Source organism: Thalia democratica, chromosome 6 (genome assembly GCF_965202585.1).
Source record: "Thalia democratica chromosome 6, ktThaDemo2.hap1.1, whole genome shotgun sequence".
Lineage (NCBI taxonomy): Eukaryota > Metazoa > Chordata > Thaliacea > Salpida > Salpidae > Thalia > Thalia democratica.
This window is the reverse complement of record NC_139170.1, coordinates 14,350,418-14,373,939: the sequence shown is the minus strand read 5'-3', so window position 1 is coordinate 14,373,939 and position 23,522 is coordinate 14,350,418. Positions and strand designations below refer to the sequence as shown.

Genomic DNA, 23,522 nt, shown 5'->3' with positions numbered 1-23,522 from the left:
AAAATAGAAAATATTTTTTGAGTTTATTAAAACTCTTTCTTTTTAAACTTACCAAACTCTAGATAGTCTAGTATATTAATTGTAACACTAATCCTTGGTGTCCTTTTGATGTACATGTTTTATTAAAATTTTCTGAGCTTATTAGTAAAGTAACTAATAATTCTTATTAAGTAAAGCTTAGTATTGATGAAGTTGAGTGAGTTCTTTACACTTTTATGATAAAATTTGTAGAAAATATAGTTGGCTTTCTTGTTTAATATTTAACTCAAACTAACCAATATATTATATTAATAACTTTTAAAATTCTCAATTTATTTCACAATAGATCTGCATTCTAGTTGCTCTTATAACACATATTTAATTTTTAAAATATTATGTTAAATGTATAAAGTTAAAAAAACAAATGTGTTATCTCAACAACATTAGTTAGCATTTATTAATTGAAAACTTTTTAAAGCATTACAATGTGATAAATTTTTAAAGTTTTAATAAAATAACACGTTTTTTAGAATAAATATACTTGAAATGGATACTGAAAAGATTTATCCTGACCAATATTTGAACAAGTCATCTGTATTAGGAAGTAGGAGAAAACAAAAGTATTACTCAGTAAGTTTAAAAGCTTGAATCACTGATTTTATCTTCAAATCTTTCTTTGTTTATTACTAAAACTAATTAAAGTTTTAATTTTTATTAAGCTTTAATGCACTAGGTTTATAAAATTTTAGAAAAAAAAAATTATTTATTTATCATTAATGATCTATGGGATTGCAGGATCTGCATTAAAACTAGGATTTTATAAATAATGAGTTATAGGAATATAAATAATTTTGTTTAAAAAAACTTAACTATTCATTTATTTTTTTTTTCAAAAACAACTAGCTTCTAAACTTTTTGTTGTATCATCACAACACTTCATCACTAGATCATATTGTTTACAAACTAAACCTTTTGTTTGAAATAATGATCCAGTAGATTGATAATTTAAAATGTTTTTTTTTGTTATAATTAAATATATCTTTATAAATCTAATATATATAAGTAGTTTATATAGTTTTAGTCTACTTTTCTAAATCTAGTTTTTTATTTAAAATAGATTATATTTTTCAAGTTTATCTATGAGCATGTTTTCTGTAAGCTAAATTTTTAAAACTTTTAACTTAAAGCAGGGTTGCCACACATTCAGGATAATCTAGATAATTCAGAACATTTAAAAATTTGTGAAATTCTCAGGATGACTCAGAATAACTCAGGAAATTGTGTTTTTTGTAAACTCAGGATAACTTAGGATAGTATTAAGATTTTTTTCAAACCTCAGGAAATATTTTTTTCTAGATCTTGAATGAAATTTAATTGATTCAGTTTCAATTTTTTTAATTTTTTAAAACTATTTTTATTCACGAATTAAATTTTATTGGTTTTGAGACACTTATTTAAAAAGTTTTAAGCCTTGTGGTTAGCTCAACTACACTTAAAATACCATTACAGTTTTTAATTTTAACTTATTTTTTATTTTTAAGGATTTAAATTTATTGTTAATGTGATTTAGTTGAGATATATAACTTTTATATTTTTAATTTTTTAAAAAGTTAAGTAAAATAATATTTTTTTATGCATCCTTATACATAGATGGAGTTTTTTGTTATAACTTATAACTACTTGTTTATAGTAAACTAAACTAAAAATAACTAGATTAGCGTTTTTTAAGGAACAAAAAGAAGCTTGGGGTGACTCAGGAAATTTAAGGTTACTCTGGTCAGTTTTTGTTCACTCAAAAGTATTTTTTGACTCAAAGAGTGGAAACCCTGTCAAAGATAATATAATAAAAGGTACTGACTTAAATTTTCCAAAATGTTTTTAGCTTTTGCATAAAAGTAGTGGAATAAAATGTGAAACTGATGGGTCCAATCAAAAACAACTATCGTCAGGTAGAAAAAATTTGAAATTTTTTGATTTAGTTTTTAGCTGTAATAAAAATGTTATCTGAACTATATGTAAGTTTCTTATCATAAAACAAAACCGTTTTTAAAATTGACTTTTTGAAATTTTATTAGTTATTTGGATTTCTAAAAAATCTAAATACACTTTTTTTACAACTGTTTAAGAGCAAACTCTTTATTATTGGATTATTGGAATAAATTATTAGGTCTACTTCAGTATAAATACATTGATTAAAAAAATACATTGATTAAGGGTGTAGTCCAACATTTTTTACATAGTATAACATTATACTTTATATGATTGGTATAACTATATACTATAAGATACATTTTACAGAATAAAACAAATACTAATAGACTTTTGAGATATTGCCAGATGTATGAATGTATTCTAAACAAATTTTGAAAAATATACTAAAAATCTATTTTCTCCTTAATTTTTTAGTCAATCAGCACCAAACTTTTAGGAATTGTTCCTTGCATTGTTAGCAAAATCCTTTTGTAACAATTTAGAAAAAGTTAAATTTTAGTATTTAAATGACAAAATTTTATAATTTTTAAAAAAATTTATAATAACAATATTTTTTAATACTTTAAATTTCTAAAAATATAAAAAGTCCTACAATAAAAGTGTTTGCTATTTAGTTAAGATTAAACTGAAAAAGTTATAGAACAATTGCTTAAAAACTGTTGGAGAAGATAGATTTTTAATGAAATAGTTTTTTTTTGCAGTTTTTTTGGTCCTTTAAGGAACCTATCAAGCTTCCAGACTTTGCACCCTTATATCTAAAAACAAATTTAAGTTGTACAAAGCGGTAAAAGCAACTCTTACTTAAGTTTAAAATCTTTCAGATAAGATCAACACGAGAAATAAGTGCCTAATTCCCTGTAATAAAACTAATTTAAATTATCTTTGAATAAGAAAATAAGTTTTTTTACTTTTAATATTTTCATATTGTAAACCTGTTTTGACATTTTGTATAATTGATGATTTCTAGCCGGTTAAAATATATAAATTACTCAGTTTTCGTTGTTAAAGGCACTTATTAAAAATATTAGTTAGATTATTTATGAAAAACTAATTTAGATACAATATAAAAACTACTTATGTCTGATAACATTTTCGTTAATTAATTCTAACCTAATTTAAAGCTGATGTCCATGATGACTAAACAGTTTCACTAAATATCAATATAAATGGCGATACATTAAAATAGTTTTTTCAAAACTGTGTCTTAAATGTGTCTTGTATATGTTATATATAAATTTATTGTATGTTAATAACTCAATTTTTATTTTTATTTTTAAATGAATAAATACTAGTTTTTTATAACAAAATAGTACTTACAAAAATTACAGGTATTTACTACAAAATATTTTAAATCGTGAAGTATATTATTATCATTTAAACTGCCTTAATTTTGTGTTTACACTGGAATGGAAAAGAAAAAAAATCAGTTTAAAAATTCTTAGTTTAATTAAGATTTCCTTGATGTTTGAAATTGTGTTTGTATAATAATTTTTTATTTAAAAATTAAAAAAAAACATTTGTTGTAATAAATCTGTAAAAATAATGCACACAAATGATTTACTTTTTTTAACCTTATTATACTTTGAATAAAACAGTTTTTTCTTAAAAAATATCTGGTAGAAACATTTTATATAAATGTTTAAAAATTTTTTTCTTATTTAAATTATTTCTACTAATTAACAAAAAACTAAAAGTTATGTATTTATTAGTGGTTTTAAAGGATTTTTTTTTGTTTTACTAAAGTATTTTTCAGCAAAAATGTTTTCGAAAACAACAATATTTAAATTTTGATATACTACTTAAATTCTATAGATTCATCTAACCAGACTAACAATGTAAGCTCTATGTATAACATTGTTTCTATTGGTGAGCATTTTGAAGCATTAGTAAGTTTGAATTTATTTGAAGTTTTTTATATGTAAAATTTTTTGAAATTTTTTACTATCAGTCACAGTCATTATAGTTCAAAACATATTTTAAAATTACACAGCTGTATATAAAAAAAGATTGAGAAAGTATTGATAATTTTCATTAGATAATTTTTTTTTGAAAAAATTCATAGTTATTTCTTTTACAATAATCAAATACTATTTTTTACTGATTTTTTTAAATAGTTCAGTATTTTAAATATCACAGAAGCCAGAGATAACAAGTAATAGGCAAAACGAAGTCATGAATTCACCTGAAATATACATTGTGAAGCCAATAGAAACTGACTTAAATATTTCAAACATGTCAGTATTCAAAATACTTTAAAAATGACAATAAAAAAGACTAACTGTAATTAAATAGTTTATTGTTTAAGTTGTGTAGTATTTACAATTCTATATAATTTAAATGTTTAATAAAGTTTTGTAGAAATTGTCATACATAAGCTGTATTAAAAAAAAATAGTTTTGTAGTAACTTGCAAACTCAAAAACAGAATTGTTCTGTTTTTATTAAAATTCTTTTGTTTAAGATTTTTTAGTAGATATATTTTTTATTTTTAGGACTATGGAGCTTGTTAGCAACAAAAGCAAACTACCAGCGAATAATGTTCAAATGAATATTAGACCAACTCCTAAACAAACTATCATCATTGAAAGTGGAAAGTCAAGAGTTGTAAGTTTTTAGTTAATTCCAAAGTAATTTTTAAGAAAAATATATTATAAGTAGTTTATAGCTTAAACATAAAAATCTAAATTAAAAGTCAGTTTAGATTAGATAGTTATAAGTAAATATATTTTTGGTAATTGTTATCAGTACTATTTTTTGTAATATTGTTACCAAAGGTTTACAAAATAGTCTTACTTGTAGGTTTTGCTTTATCTCTAATTTGTTTTAATAATTTTTTTTTTTTCAAAATGATATAGTATAATTCTAAAAATAATTTAGAAAAAATCGTTTTTAGCTGTTTCAGAAAAAAGCTTGTATTTATAAAATCATTATTTTTTTCGAATAATCGAACATTTACGTTGTTCTATGTAATTTTTTTTCAATATATATGGTGCTAAAGATTTTCGAAAATACTTTTTTTCATAAAAATATTTAAATACTAGTAATTGACTTTCTGGAAAAATTTTAAGAAGAGAAGATAGACTTTTAGTGAAATAGTCTTTTTTATGAGTTTTTGTTTGCTCCTTCTATAAAAAAAAACCTATCAAGCTCGACGATTTTGATTGCTTATATCTTTAAAGTTACTGTAAATTTTGTTAAGCGGTTAAAATTGTCTGATAGCTCAATTAAAACTACAAAATAAGATAAACATGTAAAAATCAAGGTGGAGCCGCTATGGCCCTGATAAGACCTACAAGAGCTTTTTTATTTTATTCAAATATGTATTACTTTTTGAGTTTTGACCCGTTAAAATTTTTTTCAAGAACTTGAATTGTCTGAATTAAAAAAGTCAGTATCAATAGGTTCTAGGAAAAACTTTTTTTTTGATACTGCTGTAATTAGTTAGTAATTTAAATGAGTAGTTCAAATTTTAAATTGAAAGCCGTAGTTAAAAGTCATTCTCTACCTATTCATACTTTTTTGTAATGAATTATTTTTAAAAATTATTTACTAATTTTCTCTAAAAGTTGTACTGCATTTTTAATACCAAGAAAGAGAATATACGTATACAATACTGTTACTTCTTTACTCTTACCATTGCACCGTAAAACCATTTTTTATTCCTCAACATATTTTAAATATATCAATCACAACTCTAAATTGAATTTTTTTTCATTGTTTATAAATACGTGTTATAGCTATACAATAACATATAAAAAGAAAGATACAGTTTATGAAACTTTTTGATTTATACATGCTATAAAGTACTTTCAAATTTAAACGGTATCATTTTAACTTAGAAATACTAAGACAAATATGCTAAAACAAGTATATAAAGCAATATAAAAAAGATTCTTATTTATTAAAAATTTTTTCAATATTGTTAAAATATTCATCAATTAAGTTATTTTTATTCGATGTTATAATAGTTGTCAATAAACAACAAATTATGCTTTTAACAGATGATGAACACTAAAATATAGTGACAGAACTAAACTGATACAGTCTTTAAATTAAAAAAAAGAGTTTGAAGCCAGGGGTCCGTAGACTGTGGCCCACAAAGCAAAAATTGTGGTCTGCGATGTATTTTCTAGATATAAACATACTTTTTCAAATAAGAAAAAAAAACTACAAAGAAATTAATTTTTTACTCTTATTTTTGTAGTTAGTGTTGACTAGTGCTTTTTTACTGCATATTTTATCACATTTTTGATATTATTGTTTTTTTTATGAATCAATAAAATTTTAGACAACTGTGGTCTGCGAACAACTTTTTGTTAAAACTGCTTCCACCCCTGTTGTAACAATTTTTTTAATATAATTTAAAGAATTATTGTAAATTTTGACAATGAAAACCAACGAAGCATAATTTTCCGAAAGATAATTAAAAAAAAAACTTTTAACCAATGAGCTACTTTCACAGTTCACTTCAACAACTAATAATTTATATCTCAAGCGTAATTAATAAAAACAATGCAGAAGAAGACGAACGCGCACCCGGTGACAGGCCAGTGGGTGACGCTGCGCAAACAGAAGGAGGAGCTTTTGAGGGAGGGGCACACGTGGAAGAAGGGAAGTTGGAGCAAGGAGGAGATGTTGCTGTTGAGGAAGAATGTGGAAACGTACTGCAAGGTATTGGATTTTTAATTATTTAGAATGTTTTGCTAGTGCGTAGCTCTTTTCACACGATCAGCATTAACTGCATTATTTTTTAAACCTATAAGTATTTAAGTTTATATAAGTTGTGTTTAAATTTTGAGCAAAATAAATTTATGTGAATTTATCTAAATCAGGGTTTCTGGGGCCATGGCAGATACTCAGGGGGCCACGAGCAGCAAAGGGGTAAGAGGGAGGCCCATGAGCAGTAAAGGAGCCACAGGGGGGCCATGAGGTCATAAATTGGAACTTACACTAGATATTCTTGAGTTGCAGATGAAGAGCAAAAAAAAAAAATGTATTTGGTGTTATTTTTATCGTAGTTTATGAGTAATCTTGTTGAAGGGGTCCATTTGCAAAAAAAAGTTTGGGAAACCCTGATGTAAATATTAGTATTAATGTTTTTAGAGTGATTAAATACTATAATACTGAAGCATAAATTACTGTTAACATTGGTTTATATAAATGATATAGAAAATTTTAATGATAAAAAAAGTTTTAACATTTTATACATAAGAACAAACTGTAGTCGATAAGTTTAAACATGTAGTTTCGTATAATACTAAATTTTGTTTGAGTGTTTCTGTTAATCAGATTTTTTTTGTTTACTTATATGAATAATTTTCAAGGACAACCTCATATCTGACCCAGAGAAAATAATATTTCAAAACGATCGAAAAAAAGACTTTTATCCGACAATTTCCCAAGGTCTTGATAGGCAGCTTTTTCAAGTTTACCGCAAAGTTAAGCGAATGTACAACAAGAAAAACTACAAGGGAAAGTTAGTTTTGTTGTTATTATTAAAATTATTGGGTTTTAAAGTATAATTGATATATGTTTTCAAAATAAAAATAAAATCTTATATCGAATTTTTGATTGTAGCTGTTTGTAGGAACTTTTTTAATAACAAAACATATCAAAAAAATTTGAACCAATAATAAATTAGGTATATGTTTACGATTTAAAGTTAAATGGTTGGTTTTTCCTGAATTATACAGTTTGTACAACTGTTTTAAAGTTTATGAATGATAATATTAAAAGTAAAAAAAAAACGAATAGCAGTTAAGAAAAAATATTTCTAAACCTAAAAACTACTAAAAAAGCTCACATTTTTGTTTTTTTAAGTCTAAGTTTTTTTAGGATACTTAAAATTTCAAATTAGAAAACATCTAAAATAGGATGTTTTTAAGGATATGCCTATAATAACGAGTAATTGCTTAGTAAAAAAAGTTGTAAAAAATGGTTTTGATAAACGATCAAACTTCTGTATTGTGTGGTGTAATTTTAGAGAAATGTCTTCGTGCTTAAGTTAACATTGACTTTATACCAAAAGTTTGACAACATTTTCGCTAATTTGTGACGTTTTAAAGGTACAGCAGTGACGAGCTCGAGAAGTTGAGCGAACTCCACAAGAAGCACGGTAAGGAATGGACCACGATCGCGGACATGATGGGCAGAAGCGCCGACTCCGTCAAAGACCGCTGCAGGCTCATGAAAAATCAAAGTTGGTTGAATTGTACACTGTGAAGTGTGTTAGTTGTACAGGTTTAAGGTTTTTTTTATAACCTAAACATTTTTGGTTTTAAATTGTTTATTTTGTTCTAACTAATGTATGTTTTTAATTTAGAAAAGGTTTTAGCTATAAACAAGACCTTTATTAATCTAAAGTGTTGCAATACTTATTTCAAAATAAAACCAAAAATGTACGATTAATGTTTTAGCTATTAGTTGAAGATAAATTACTTAAGTACAACTTCTTAGCATTAAAACCTTTAAAGGATAATTGCTCGCCATTTTATTTTAAATTATTATAAAATTAAGTCGAATTTCTTAACTCTTTTTATGAGAGAAACATTTTTTTAGATTTTTTTGTTTTAAAATATAAGTGATTATTTTCCAGTAAAATAAATTTTTATATGTTTCTAACTTATTGAATACCTTGAAATTAAATTTTTTTCTATTTTAAACTTCTTAATTAAATGAAATTAGTGTTTACTTATATTTAATAACATATACATGAATACTAGTATAAATATATATTCTAAGTAAAAAAGTTACTAAAACCTTTAATATAATAGAGTTATTGATACAATTTTATTTTGAAAGACAACTGCAAAAATGTAATTAATTTTTACCTTGTTATTGAGCTATATATCGTAGACACCACTCTAGGCGACTTGAAAAAATGAGCTAAATATTGCAATTGAAATAGTAAAACCAGGATAAGTTTAGAAAAAAAACGATAAGTTTAACGTTTAAAATAAACAATAGTTATACTTACTCAATTGCGTATGTAAATAAAAATCGTTTTAAATACTTTTGGTCGTCCGAAACGTCAACAAAATATTTTCTTATATTATTAATGGCAAGTTGCTTTTTTTTAATTTAATTTTAGCCTAACTTTTAAGCTACTAATTTGTAACAGTAATAGTAGTGATAATAAAAATTACAATTATAAAGCCACAGTAATGAGTTGATAAATCATCAATAATAATTTTATTGAATGATATCAGGGTAAGAGAGAAAGTATATATTAGATTTGGTTAAGGAAAATACTTTTAACATTTATAAACTTGTTTATATTCTACTTTTGTTTTAATATTATTTTTTTAGTTACAGTTTTAATGTTTTTATTTACTGTAAACAAATGTACACTGCCTCAATTTAAAGTATACCTTGATATTTTACCAAGTTCATAATGAAAACTTTATACTAAAAAAACCTTAACAGCATAAAACAGCTTTAAAAAACTTGAAATACTTAATATAAAAAAGTATTTAAAGTATTTTCAAAACAACTTTTAAAAGTATGTAAAAAAAGTATAGAAAGAATTAAAAGATACATTGTTACAAAGTACTTTAAAAAACATTCTTTATGGTTAAAGTTTATTTTTATTTCAAATTATTATTTTTTATACTTTTGAAAAATAATATATATTTTAATGATTTTTATTTTGGACATTTTGAGTTTTTAAATGAAAAAAATATACACATTTAACTAACATTGCTTTTATTTTGTTTTTTATCAACATATTATTTTTGCTTGATCTTTTTTATTAGCTACTGATAGTTCTAAATCAAATAAAAATTGACTTAATGTTTACTAAAACATTTTTTTACAGATAAAATTATTTTTTTTGATAGTTTCCTTATTATTAGACACCTTGGTTTATACTAGAGTTCATTTTCATAATTGCTTACTTGGCAGAAGTTAAAATTTCTCATAAATTAGATATCGCCATTGTACTAGTAAATTACCAATTTATACTTTTACCTTTAACAAGGTAATGCCCCTCATAACAAAAACTGATTCATTTTGGGGAGGCTTATATGTTAGCCTAGTTAGAAGCTGCTTCATAAACAAAGTTTATTACCTTATACACTTGAGTGAGTTTATTTACTTATTTTTATTATCCAAACGTTTTATACCCTATATTTTAACCCTTACCAGAACGTGGTAACTCTTACCCTAAATCTGCATGTATATTAAGCAGTCTAATGTTTTGCCGCTAGTAGTGCTACACACGTAGCTACAACCTGTTTTCGTAAGCCCTGGTTTACACTAATCTCTTTATGTTAGTTTGAAAATTTTTTTAAAGTTTAGTTTCTTTATAATTAGCGTCAATTAATTTTTAAAGAAAATATAATATAAAACATTGTTTAGTATTACGTATACACAGATTTGTGTTTTCGATATAAGTCTAATTATTTTATGATGTTTTTAGAGTATTTCTATATTTTTTAGCAAGCTTTTTGTATTTAAGATAAAACAAAGACATGTTTATAAATTATAAAATTATTGATTATATTTTTTATGAAATTTAATACAATTTTGTTTACTTGGAATGATAGTGAGTTTTTTCTTAAGGCTATAAATACAGCAATCTGTGTTTATAGAGTAAAATAAAATTTAATATAGTGTGAAGTTTTGATTAGTTTAATGTTAAAAGTTACTGTAACACTTGAGATAACATGTAAAAATTTATTAGTCTATGTTGTTTGATTAAAATAAACATAATATTTAATTTTATTTGATGAAAAGTAAATGTTTTTTTCAAATGTTACAAAAATGTCTTAACTGTTTAGTAGTTTCAAAAATTGTCAATCTACTTTTTTTTAAATACAATGAATATTTCAAGTAATGTTTTTAAAAAAAAAATAAACAATAAACCTTTTTGGTCATTTATTTTTTGTTTAAATTAATTAAGAATTGTATTTCTATATTACCTATAACTCACTGTGAAGAGAGTACAATTTGTCTCATAACTATTAAGTTCGCATTTCACATAACATAAAATTCGCACTTTTGCCTTGGTTCAAAGTGCGAACTTCATTGATGTCCACACTGTAGATTTTTTACTGTGAGTTTAGATTTTACATTTACAAAAACTAATTTTCATAAAAGTAAAAAAATTGTAGCAAGAGGAAAATGGACAATGTTAGAGGAAGAAATGCTGACCAAAGCAGTTTGCAATACAACCAAAACTGAAAAAGGTCAAAATGTTTATGAGGGCATCCCGTGGGCAGAAATAGCCTCTCAAGTTTGTTTGTTTGAAAGTATTTTAAATAATTTAATTTAATCGTTAGCCAGTATGTGTATGTTTTCACTAAATGTAAACTTAGCATATTTATGAAAATGTGTGGAACAAAAATCTTTGTTTTTAAAGAAAATGAAAATATATTTTAATGTCTTCTAACAAATATCATATTCATATAGTTTCAAGCTGTAATACTTCAGAATACTAAAGTATGATATTTTACATAAAATCTAGATTTTAAAAGAACAATTCATTAGATTTTTTAGAGCTAGTCTAATATCTTCTTAAATCTAACAAATATCTTATAATTATGTTTATAAGTTGTCTTTTTATTTTTACAAAAGTTTTTCAAAGTTCAAGTTCAAAGAATTTTTCGTGATTTTATTATTTTTTTTACTTGACTTTGCTCTTTTTTTTGCTAATTTTGGTTAGTAACTGTTGTTTTTATTATGTTAATTATCATCAGTTGGTGATATTTAGACAATTATAGCACCTAATATAATAAAATGTACATATACTTATAGGATATACAATACGGTATAGTTAGGCCATTACTTTTATATACCACAAGTACAATCTAAATTTAAAAGTATTTGAAATATTGATCACAGGTTTTTTTGTTTACTGAAAATCTTGTCATTTTTTAAGTAACTTGTTGTAAATATACCAAATAAACTGAATCATAAGAACAACCAAGAGGATAAGACGTGCAACAGCCTCGACAAAGACTCCTGCCCCTTAAGTGGCAAATGTTTGCAGGGGAATGTTGTTTATAAGGCGACGATCAGTCAGATCGAAACAAAGGAATACATAGGATCCACGGGAGGCCAGTTAAAAAAGAGATGGTATGCACACATTAGTGACATTAAGAATGAAAATAACAAGGGAACAGAGCTTTCCAAGTACATTTGGAGATTAAAAAACAATAACACTTGCTACGATTTAAGGTGGAGCATAATGCATAAGATTAAAGAAATAAAGAATATTGAAATCTGTAGGACTTGCAATTTGGAAAAAATAGAAATAGCACTTGCTAATAAGAAACGAATTTTAAACAAAAGACAAGAGCTCTTCTACACCTGCCCGAACTTTAGGAAATTTTATTTTAAAACTTAGCGTATTTAATTCTTTTACACTTATTTCTATTTTTGTTATTACTTGTACCCTTATTTGTTAAGCGCCATTTTGTTTTGTGTTGTTATAAGCTAAATCCAAATCTGTATAGAACAAATCAGCTATTGTAAGTATAAATCATATTTAAAATTTAAAAAGTCTTTTTCATTATTATAGATTTGTAATTTTGTTAATTAATTATCTAGTAATAACACTATACATTTTTTAATTTTCTAATTTAATTTGAATTTAATTATAATTTCTTGCATTATTGTATGTTTTTAGTGGTTTACTATCATTTCTAACTCGCTATCATTTCTAACCTGATCATTTCTAACCCGATCACTTCTAACCCGATCATTTCTAACCCGATCACTTCTAACCCGATCACTTCTAACCCGATCACTTCTAACCCGATCATTTCTAACCCGATCACTTGTAACCCGATCACTTGTGACCCGATCACTTATAACCCGATCACTTCTAACCCGATCATTTCTAACCCGATCACTTTTAACCCGATCATTTATAACCCGATCATTTCTAACCTGATCATTTCTAACCCGATCACTTCTAACCCGATCACTTCTAACCCGATCAATTCTAACCCGATCATTTCTAACCCGATCATTTCTAACCCGATCATTTTTAACCCGATCACTTCTAACCCGATCATTTCTAACAAGATCATTTCTAACCCGATCACTTCTAACCCGATCATTTCTAACCCGATCATTTCTAACCCGATCATTTCTAACCCGATCGTTTCTAACCCGATCATATCTAACCCGATCATATCTAACCCGATCGTTTCTAACCCGATCATATCTAACCCGAAATTTATTTGTCCGATCTGTATTAATATATTAATTTATTATTTTTTAAAGATAAGGATTTGTTTTTAAAAATAATAATCTCAACAAAATTGTTTTTTTTTGAAGTATAATTTTTTTTGTTTAAAATAAAACCAAATGTTCAGATAGCTTTTGTTAAAAATTAACTGTTGATATTAATTGGTTCATTTATTGTTTTGACAATAAGGTTTAAAATTGGATTATTGATTAAGTGTAGTTAATTAGTTTTAAAAAGCTTTAGGAAAAGTATAAGTATTTTGTATTCTAAAGATTAAATATTAAGTTTTGATAGTCGTCAATGTAAGAAATATAATGAGTAACGCAGCGGTTAAAGTCTATTCTGTACTTTCTTTTGAAATGATTCTATATGGTTAATATATTTTTTAAGTGTAGAAACCAGATTACCAATTTGCCTCAAAATTCAGGGAGAATTTACATGAAATACAACTTTTTAAAATATTAATATCAGCGTTTATGGTACTTTAATTAATATAGTTAATAAAATTTAGTAATTTAAAACTAATATCATTAAATTCTAAGTTCTTTACACGAAAGTGTATACTGTTTAATACAAAGCCAAAAGTAGAGGTAGAAGGTTTTTAAATATTCAGAACTAGTTATTTACTCGAACTTAAATTTAATTTTTATTCTTAAATCAACTGGTAAACTGTATATAAAGATTAACTGTAATTAAGTTATATTTAGTTATAATAAACTTAACTATTGAAGTTTAGTGTCGAAAAATTATTATTACGCATTTTAACTTTTTCTTTTGAAATAAAATTTATGAAACAAAATAAATTTACATTTTTCATAAAAATTTAAAAGTTTTCAAAATTTAAACTTGCAAAAACACGATTATTCTCACGACTACTATTAGATTTTTCTAATATAATTTTCTTGATATCTTTTGAAAGTTATTGTTTTACATGTTTTCAAAAACACAAAAACTTTAGAATATTAAGCGATCATTATACTTGAAATGTAAGTATTAATTACTAGATTAAACTATATAACTTAAAAACTTATAACAAAATAATAAAACCAGTTTGTATTGTTAAACCTACTATATAGGTTTAAATTTTTAATTAAGAAAAAACTCATCATATTTATAGAAATTTAGAGGTGCAAAAAACCACCGAGAATAAAGTCAATAGACTGCAAGCTGGCTTTACTGTAATGAATAAAAAATAAATATATTTTGTGTAATAATCGTCTAGAATATTTGATTAAAACAGACAAAGAACTTAATGGAGTTTTTATAAAATTCTGCTTATAATTATACTTAATCCAACTATAATTAACTTATTATTCTATTTCAAAATGTTTTATTTTTAATACTTATATTGTTTTTACTTACGTTATTTCAACTGCTCATAATAAAGTAATTTTAAAGAAGTGTTTGTCAATTAAAGTACTAATTTAAGTCGCAATTAAAACATAAAAGAGATTTAATTACCCTCGAACTTGTTATACAAATAAACTTGTCTGTTTAACTGTTAGTGTTAAACTTTTTTTTTGCTCTAAAACTAAGTAGGAATTTATTAATGATGTGAAATCCAGACGGCAATCGACATAACAACTTTTGCGGTTTAGTTATATGACATAACTGTTTTAATAGCTAGTTTATATTAAAAACCATACTTTTCCACTTAATATAATAAAAGTATTTTTAGCTTCTCCGAATGTTTGTTTGAATTCCATTATCTTAATAGGCCTATGCAAGTTGCATAACAATTTGTATAAGTTATTAAGATGAAACTTAAAACTACCCTACTATAAAAGTTTAATACACTAGTAAGCAATAACAAAACATTTACGTAAGACTTTCAATGCAGTTTTTAAACCGTAATATAAAAGTTTTTGTATCTGAATATTACAATTGTAAGAGTTGACTTTTTAAAATTTGTATATATTAAAACTATTTTAGTCACGTTAATTACAATAAGATCCAACTAAGATATAACTATCACTGCTTATTTTAAAATCCTACAAAGAAGAGTTCAAAATACTTTAAGGTAAACAAAATTGTATATGATTAACGAAAAACGTCTCTTAAAATGTATCGAAAAAACAAAAAAAAAATAATTGAAAAAAACTAAAAATATGTGCATGATAATGAGGTAATAAAAATATATTAAGATTATGTTAAGTTAATACTAAAATTAAAACTTATTCTAAAAATATTTTTACGTAAAACAATAAAATCATTATGTTTAAAGTAATTATAAGTTTAATTCTTTTTTTATTATTTTAATAACTTCATTAAGACTAGTTTGTTTTTGCATGAAATTTAGATTAAAAAATAATTAAGTTAAATGGGTTAAAAACGATCGGGTTAGAAATGATCGGGTTAGAAGTGATCGGGTTAGAAATGATCGGGTTAGAAATGATCGGGTTTAATTGGGTTAGAAGTGATTGGGTTAGAAATGATCTTGTTAGAAAAGATCGGGTTAGAAGTGATCGGGTTAGAAATGATCGGGTTAGAAATGATCGGGTTAGAAGTGATCGGGTTAGAAGTGATCGGGTTAGAAGTGATCGGGTTAGAAGTGATCGGGTTAGAAATGATCGGGTTAGAAGTGATCGGGTTAGAAATGATCGGGTTAGAAGTGATCGGGTTAGAAATGATCGGGTTAGAAATGATCGGGTTAGAAGTGATTGGGTTAGAAGTGATCGGGTTAGAAATGATCGGGTTAGAAGTGATCGGGTCAGAAGTGATCGGGTTAGAAGTGATCGGGTTAGAAGTGATCGGGTTAGAAATGATCGGGTTAGAAGTGATCGGGTTAGAAGTGATCGGGGTAGAAGTGATCGGGTTAGAAATGATAGCGGGTTAGAAATGATCGGCTCCCGTTTTTAGTTATCCATCGTCTTATGTTTTTTTTATTTTGCAGGCCTGAAGATCCCTTAGGGGTGAAACATTGTTGCCTTTGTGAATAAATAAACTAAAAAATTAACTTTGTAAACAGTAAAAACTGTTCAGGTAAAAACGAGAAATGAAAAGCAATGCCGTGCAAAATGGCTCAATTGCCTCAATTGGAAAAACTCGAACGGATCTAAATGGACAAAAGCTGACGACAAGCAACTTGTGTCTAAGTTAGTACTTTTAACTGTTGCATCAAGTTTTATAAGTATAAATGATATTTATACTTACTAAATTTACAGTTGCAAAATAAAATTTTTAGCAGACTTAGTTAGGTTTGGTTTTAATATTTCCCATATATATATATATATATATTTATATAGTATTGAAAATGTTTTAAGTAAAACAAACGCTTAGGTAATTTGTTAAATTAATTTATTATGTAGATAAAAATTTATATTCAAAACTATATTTTATTTTATTATTGATATAAATTTGAACTCACAACTTAAAGTTTTATTAATAAAAGTATCATTTTTATACCCACCTATAAAACTTATATTAAACATATTTTAAAGGAACACAAATATAATTGAGAAATTATAAAATTGGTACAAAAAAGTTGTATAACTTTTTGATCTAAACACTGTTAACACTGTCTCTTCCACAATTTCTTTCCAGATGATTGCCATTTAATGGCGTACTTCACTACTCAATGAAGCAGTAAAAAGTTTATCAGTCAAATCATCATTGTGCTAGTTAATTTCATTTGTCAGTTTGGATAACGTGATGCAGCGTCCGCAGTTAAATTTGTTTTATCAGGTATATAGTGTACTTTAAAGTGCCATGGCAGTGTGCGCTGTTTCAGTCTAAATAAGCGTGTGTTTTGAATATAATTTAAGCCTGATCACCAAAATGTTTTACTAGTTGCCTATGATCCGTAACAACCACAAGATCTTAACAGTACTTGGTAGAATACTTTTTTCTGCCCTAACAATCAAGCAATGGCAAGCGGCTCTCCTTCAATAGCAGCATAATATTTTCTGCTCCATTTGAAATCTTGAGCCTGCAAGTGTCACCTTCCAACCAGTGGTGCAGCAGTCAGGTGACCGTCTATTGCAGTCGAGTGTTGCTTGCTTGGTTTGTCTGGGACTTTGCTCCTTGTTGGGCAGTTGCAGGTTACATCATGTGAGTTCAGCTTACTTTGATTTTTTCATTCAAATTTGCAACAAATTTAGAATGCTGATGAGGCAGATGAGAACCAGTAGTGGGAAAATCTCTTTTAATAATTAGGAGAAAAACATTGTTCATACGAAAGAAAAAAAAACAGTTACTGAGTCACTGACATAGATAAAACTAATTCAGCTGACTACATCATTCTTTGGATACGTTCCATTAAAAGTGGCTTTTAAATCTTCTAAGATGCTAACTGAAATTTTATTAGCAGCACGGATTGTGATTGATACAGGAAGAAAATCTTTCTTACCAAAACCAGCATCTTGGAAGTTCTTCCATCCCCAAAGTTTTGACTGTGCACCAGTATCAGCTAAGGCACTTACCTTAATAAGCTTATTTGTGCCGTATTTAGTAATTTTTTTTGATGCAAAGGGATGGTCTAAGGATTTAGATTTATGCAATTTTTTCTTGTTAAATATAACACTGATGGACATAATTCGCTCATTAGCTTGTAATGACATAATTTGGGTTTTAACATAATTCTTTTGCATGAAACAGGAACACTCATTTTGGGTTTGAACAGCATTAACCTTCTTTGACTGGTTGTGCCGACAAGATATACAATATTTATAAGGTTTTACATTATGAGTTTCTTTTTCTTTAAATTGATAAAATATCTTATTACAACGCTGGCAAGGGACATACTTGGACTTTTTTCCTACATTGAATCTTTGCTTTTTCTTACGTTTAAGGGAAATTGCCGCTGATCTGTATATGAGTTCTCCGTTGCATGCCTACCCATTTCCTTGCTTTCAATAAAGAAAATTATGTCAAATTATGACTTAAAAAAATATTTCCAGTGCTAAGAACTTCTCTTCTAATATCATCGTCACCTACACCTGCAAGCATCACATATTTTATTGCCTTATCCGTATATCTTGTGGCATTTTTTCCACACTCACTGACTGTTGTGAAACCACAATTTTCTGCTTTGCTACGAACACAGGTTGTAAATGTTTCATCGTGGTATTGATGCAAGCTCATAAGTTCTGCTCTTTTTATCCCAATTACAACTGCAATGACCGCAATTTAATCCATCAGTTTAGCAACGTATTCTTCTGACTCAGCCATTAGCCTAAGGTCATTTGCCAAAATAAGATCGCCAAGTTTCTCATGCGCGCATTAAAAAAACTGTGCGCTTGCATTTTGGCTACATATGTTTGACCCAGTCAAGAATGCCTCCCACCTGCGAATAAAGGCTAGCCATATTTGTTGGCTGATACCCCGGTCAACTCTTGGTTGAATCAGTGAGGTGCATTTGGCATTACAACAGCATTTGGTGACCCATAATTTTTTTCATCTTACTTTTTGTGCGGGTTAAGAAGTCTGCAAACTACATCACATGGTTGATCTGGCGTCTCGTAGTCGCATCCATGAGTTGGGTATTTTATTACAACCATTATAAGTTGAAAACATTTTCATGAAAAAAAACTCCTTGTGTTTAAATAAGTAACAATGGAAAATCTGAAACGATAAATAGTTTAAATATAAACACACATATATTATTCTAACACTGATATGTAGTAAGATGAGCTACAGTCCAGTTGTGCTACAACTTAGCACATTTTTTCTCAATAGAAAACTCCTGCTTCTCAAGAAAACTGTTATTTCAATTTTTTTCTATTTTTGCAGAGTGCACAAGTCCAAGGTGTCGAGCGAAAACGAAATAAATTGGTCCGTCATGTCCGAGAACTGGACGAGCGCCCGGTCGCCCCAGTGGTTGCACTTCAAGTGGTCGAGCATGAGGAAAGTCATCGAAACACACTGGAATGAGTGCACGTTTCAGGGTATGAACAGTTGTTCGACAAATGATAGTTGATGAATTTTGTATAAATTTTTAGATTATTTTTTTTTTTTTGCAAAAAGCAGTTTTTATGATTAAATGAAATTTAATATGATATTGTTTAATACAGTGTAACCTCTCGCTTATTTACGCGCATTGTGTCCACAGAAAAAATGCGTAAAGATACGAGAGGTACCAATTATACTTACTATAATGACTCTTTTTTGATATTCCTATTAGTTAAAAGCAGACTGAACTTTCCCACTTTTAACAATTTGTTTACTTTATTTATAAAAATGAAAACAAAAGATAAAACTATATATAAATTAAAAAAAAGGATTTATATTTATATAAAATAATAACACTTGTAGAAAAATTTTACTAATTTAAATAATAAGTAGATTTTATCTTTATCTATATGTGACTTATTTGACATTAACATTTATATTCTATTCCACTTAGCAAATTAAATTTATAATTGAACATTTCTTAACAATTAAAAAATGGTGTGGTGTCTATATTAAAGTTTGTTTCTATAGCCTTTTACAAAAATATGTATTTGGTGCTGTAATAGATTTCTTCTCTTGAACAAAAATATACAAAATATGAGAAAAATGTTATTTAAAATTGATTATGTTGCTACAATTTTTTTAATTTGACCTTTGCCAACATAAGGATAAACTTGTCTTGCATTGTATTAAAGATATATTAATGAACTTTTTAAGTAGGAATTAAGCTTCATGCCATAAGAATTTGAGGAATTGAAATTTTATATTTGTTTAAAGGTATAAAACGAGGAGTTTTAAGACACCTTAGCTATAAAGGTCAAAGCCAAGGAGTTAGCATTTAGAAAAATATTTTAAATTAAAAATATACAATAAACCTAATTTTTGCAATTTTAGAAAAATATTAAAAATTTTATTTTTGAACTTTTTAGAACTCTAAAATGCGTAACTAAGCCAGAGTGCGTAACGTCACGAGTGCGTAAAGATGCGAGAGGTTACTGTAATGTGTTTTGGAAGTACTTAAAATGTACGTTGGAAATGCATTTTTGAAAATTAATATAGCAGAGTTTGACTGTAGATAGTTATATTTAATACAAATGCTGCATTTGATGTCAATAATAGCCAGTATAACACCTCGATAAATTATTAAAAACTGTGGTAAATGTTCATAATTAGAATAATTGTAATTATATTTTTTAAATTAAGAATCTGTGGATATCTTGCACAAGCTGTATGACAGTGGTCTGATGAAGGAGTTTGATCAATTGAAACAATTTTTCAGATCTTTCTCGCAGAGATACAAAAGTTACAGAGAACAAACTACATTAAACCCTTCAGGTTTAATATTATAAACTATCTCAAAGTATTTACAGTTTATGAAAATTTAACGCTCTATTATTTTTACAATTTATAAGCTATATTTTCTTTTTAATTAAAGTTAAAACAAATTTGCAACACGACTGCCTTTTCAAATATTTTTCTTAATTTTCTTAACTTTTTTAATTCTTACCACTTTATTTTTATACTATTAAATCATATACAGCTATATCAATTTTGACCATTTATATTTTAATTCAACCACCTAACAAAGATTTTTTTACAGAAAGGTTTCAGATGGCGGCAAACATGGAGCTTGCCCACAACAACGACTACGACCAATCAGAAGTGGCCATTCCGTCGTCGTTGCCATCGCAACAATCCCACAACGACCACTCGTACATCTTCGACTCGGCGGCTCCACCTTGTGACCACAACCTAAACGAAATTTCCACTTCATCGCCTAATCATCATCACCATGACAACCTGGATGACAACCCGTTCGCTTCCGTGGTAGAACCGGACGATTATTACGTCACTGACTCAGAGTTTTACCGCGGGGAACACCATGGTAATCACCTTCTATCCCCGACAATGTTGGTCCAAACTTCTTCGAATTCAATTCCCATATCTTCTGTTTCCAGGGTTGTGCGGGTTTCGAACGGGGTCCAAGATGAAGGGGAAATCACCTTAAACCAAGGTGGGTTACTAAGCATTTTGTAAAAGTATTGCTTATTATTAATAAGAAAAACAAACTAATAGACAACTAATCATCAGTTTATGTATATAAAGTCGTGGAAGCAATTCATTAGCTGAAATAATTAGTTTAGTACGAACCTTAAATCTTAAAATTGAGTTCTTAGGACTGTAAAGTTTAATGTATTTACATAACCTTATTTTTAGATACTTACAATAATTTGTATAAATTTTAAGATTTTAATTTGGAGAGTTGTAAGAAGTCTAAATTTTAATTTTTAAGTCAATTAAAAAACTTGAACATGAAAACATAAATGCCCACACAAAATTGTAATAAACATGAATGTTTTCCTTATATATTTTATGTGTTCTTCTTACTTTATAAATAAAAGTACAAATTATTTTTTTTTATACGTTTTAATCAGTTTTATTTTAAGTTTGTTCTAATTGAAATAAACATTTATACTGTTATTTTAGTTGTTTTGAGGAACCACTGCTTCTTATTCACACAGTTAATTATGTCTGTAAATAAATATTCTAACAACTTTGCAGTTTATTTGCCGCAAGCCAACGATGAAAGTTTGAACGATAATTCAGTATTTCAGTCAGCTCCCAGTAGAGTCATTGAAGTCGTAAAAACTTCCCAAAACAATTCTGATGAGTCGTTAATTGATATGACGCTCTCTTAAATTTGCTCTTTTTTACTTAACAAATATTTTGTACTGAAACGATGATTTGATAATTTACTCAATTTTACTTTCTTCGAGTAATATTTCACATAAAAGCAAATACTTTTTTTTATTTTTCAGATAGTTCAGTGTGTGTTAAAGTTTAGCAAGTAATATGTTTTGTAAATACTCAAAAAACGTTAAAATAAGAATTTATTCCAGTAACTCTATAAAAAATACTTAAAGTTTTACAAGTTTAGTTATTATGTATCTTTGTTAAAACTGATCTATATTTTACATTATTCAAAGTATCCATCTAAGTTACTTTGAATAATATCTGACTTTTAAGATTTTAAAAACAATCAAGTTGTAAAGTTTTTTATACGCAGTTCAATTAACTATAAATGAAATTTTGCATGTTTATCATTTTGTTCTATACACTTTTGTTATATAACTACCTATTCAAATTTTCTGCACATTTACTTGTATACTGAATTCAGTAACATATAAATTGTTTAAATGCTACAGTACTTTGTACCTCACGTTTTGCAATCAAAGTATAAACGTTATATGTATATAATGGGAACGGGTCAAAATTGCGCGGAAGACAAAACTGCACGAAGACAGTTTTGAACCGAGGGTCAAATTTTTACAAATTACAACTTTGCACAGAGGGTCATTTTTGCAAGAGAGTAAAAAAAGAAAAAAAGTTACTGACCGAGGGTAAGGGTTGGGGGTAATAGCGATGGTAAAAATAAAAAATAACTAATAAAAATTGTTATATTAAAGAAAATGAATAAAGAAAAATTAACTGTTCAAAATATACATTTAATCGTTTGCTATTAAAAGATTTCAGTGAAACAAGTTCACTGGAATGTAAATAAAAACTAATTATACAGTAATCTTCCTTTATTGTACAGTTAAAACACAGAAACATATGTTGGTACAATTAAGGAAGATTACTGTATAATTTTTTTTATAAATAAAAATTAACTAGTTAAAAAAAAGCTACCGACCGAGAGTAAGGGTTAAGGGTAACAGTAATAGTAAAAAAAAAACTAAATAAAAAAGAAATAATAAATAAATTAAAATCAATTCAACCGTGCAAAATTGTCTGCTCGTGCAAAAGTATCTTCGTGCAATTTTGTACGCTCGTGCGAATTTGACAGCTACCCGTGTATAATATATGTTTTTTTATTTGAATAAACCTAAAAACTAGTTTATTAAGTCTTCGAAGCCTAGGTACGAAATACTATTTCAAATCTATATATAGATTTTTTTGTAAAAATAGAATTAGCATTTATATGAAATGAGCTTGGTCTAATTGTATTTTTATACACGCAATTTGTTTTAATCCTATTTTTCCTAATTGCTCTTGCCTATTTTAGTTCAATTTAGTAATAAGTAATACATATTTATTATTGATCGATAATCGGTTATTGTTTGATTCATATTTGGTATATCCGAATTCTCTTGTTGTACAAAATTTTAAATGGTCTAAGACAAGGTTTGCTAAACTTTTTTTTCAACAGGCGCCTCCAATAAGATTTTTCAAAAAACTTTAATTAAAAACGCTTAAGATCTTTTTTTTTTTGCTCTTCATCATCTACTCCAGAATATCTAGTGTAAGTTACAAATTATGCCCCCCATTGCTGCTCACGGCCTACTTTGAGAAACCCTGGCCTAAGACAGCTTTTGAAGTAGGTACAATCAGGTTTTTAGTATTTATTGTATAGTTATAATTCAATAACTGATGTAAAACAGACAAGTTGTTATAAATTTTTCGGT

General features: G+C 26.8%; 1 protein-coding gene across 2 annotated transcripts; it reads left to right on the top strand.

Annotated features, from left to right (window-relative positions):
- The first annotated feature begins 515 nt into the window (after nucleotides 1-515).
- Nucleotides 516-22,037, top strand: LOC145838438 (uncharacterized). 2 transcript variants are annotated; one of them, XM_082946028.1, is made up of 14 exons: nucleotides 516-609; nucleotides 1,862-1,928; nucleotides 3,784-3,857; nucleotides 4,108-4,205; nucleotides 4,463-4,574; nucleotides 6,489-6,641; nucleotides 7,295-7,446; nucleotides 8,036-8,169; nucleotides 11,084-11,205; nucleotides 16,150-16,262; nucleotides 18,898-19,052; nucleotides 20,260-20,391; nucleotides 20,657-21,070; nucleotides 21,619-22,037. In XM_082946028.1, the coding sequence occupies exons 1-14, from the start codon at nucleotides 526-528 to the stop codon at nucleotides 21,753-21,755; spliced, it is 1,947 nt and encodes a 648-aa protein (XP_082802154.1). In that variant the 5' UTR covers nucleotides 516-525; the 3' UTR covers nucleotides 21,756-22,037. The 2 variants fall into 2 exon arrangements, with proteins under 2 accessions (XP_082802154.1, XP_082802156.1); XM_082946030.1 differs by lacking the exon at nucleotides 1,862-1,928 and having other exon boundaries at nucleotides 527-609.
- The last annotated feature ends 1,485 nt before the right edge of the window (nucleotides 22,038-23,522 follow it).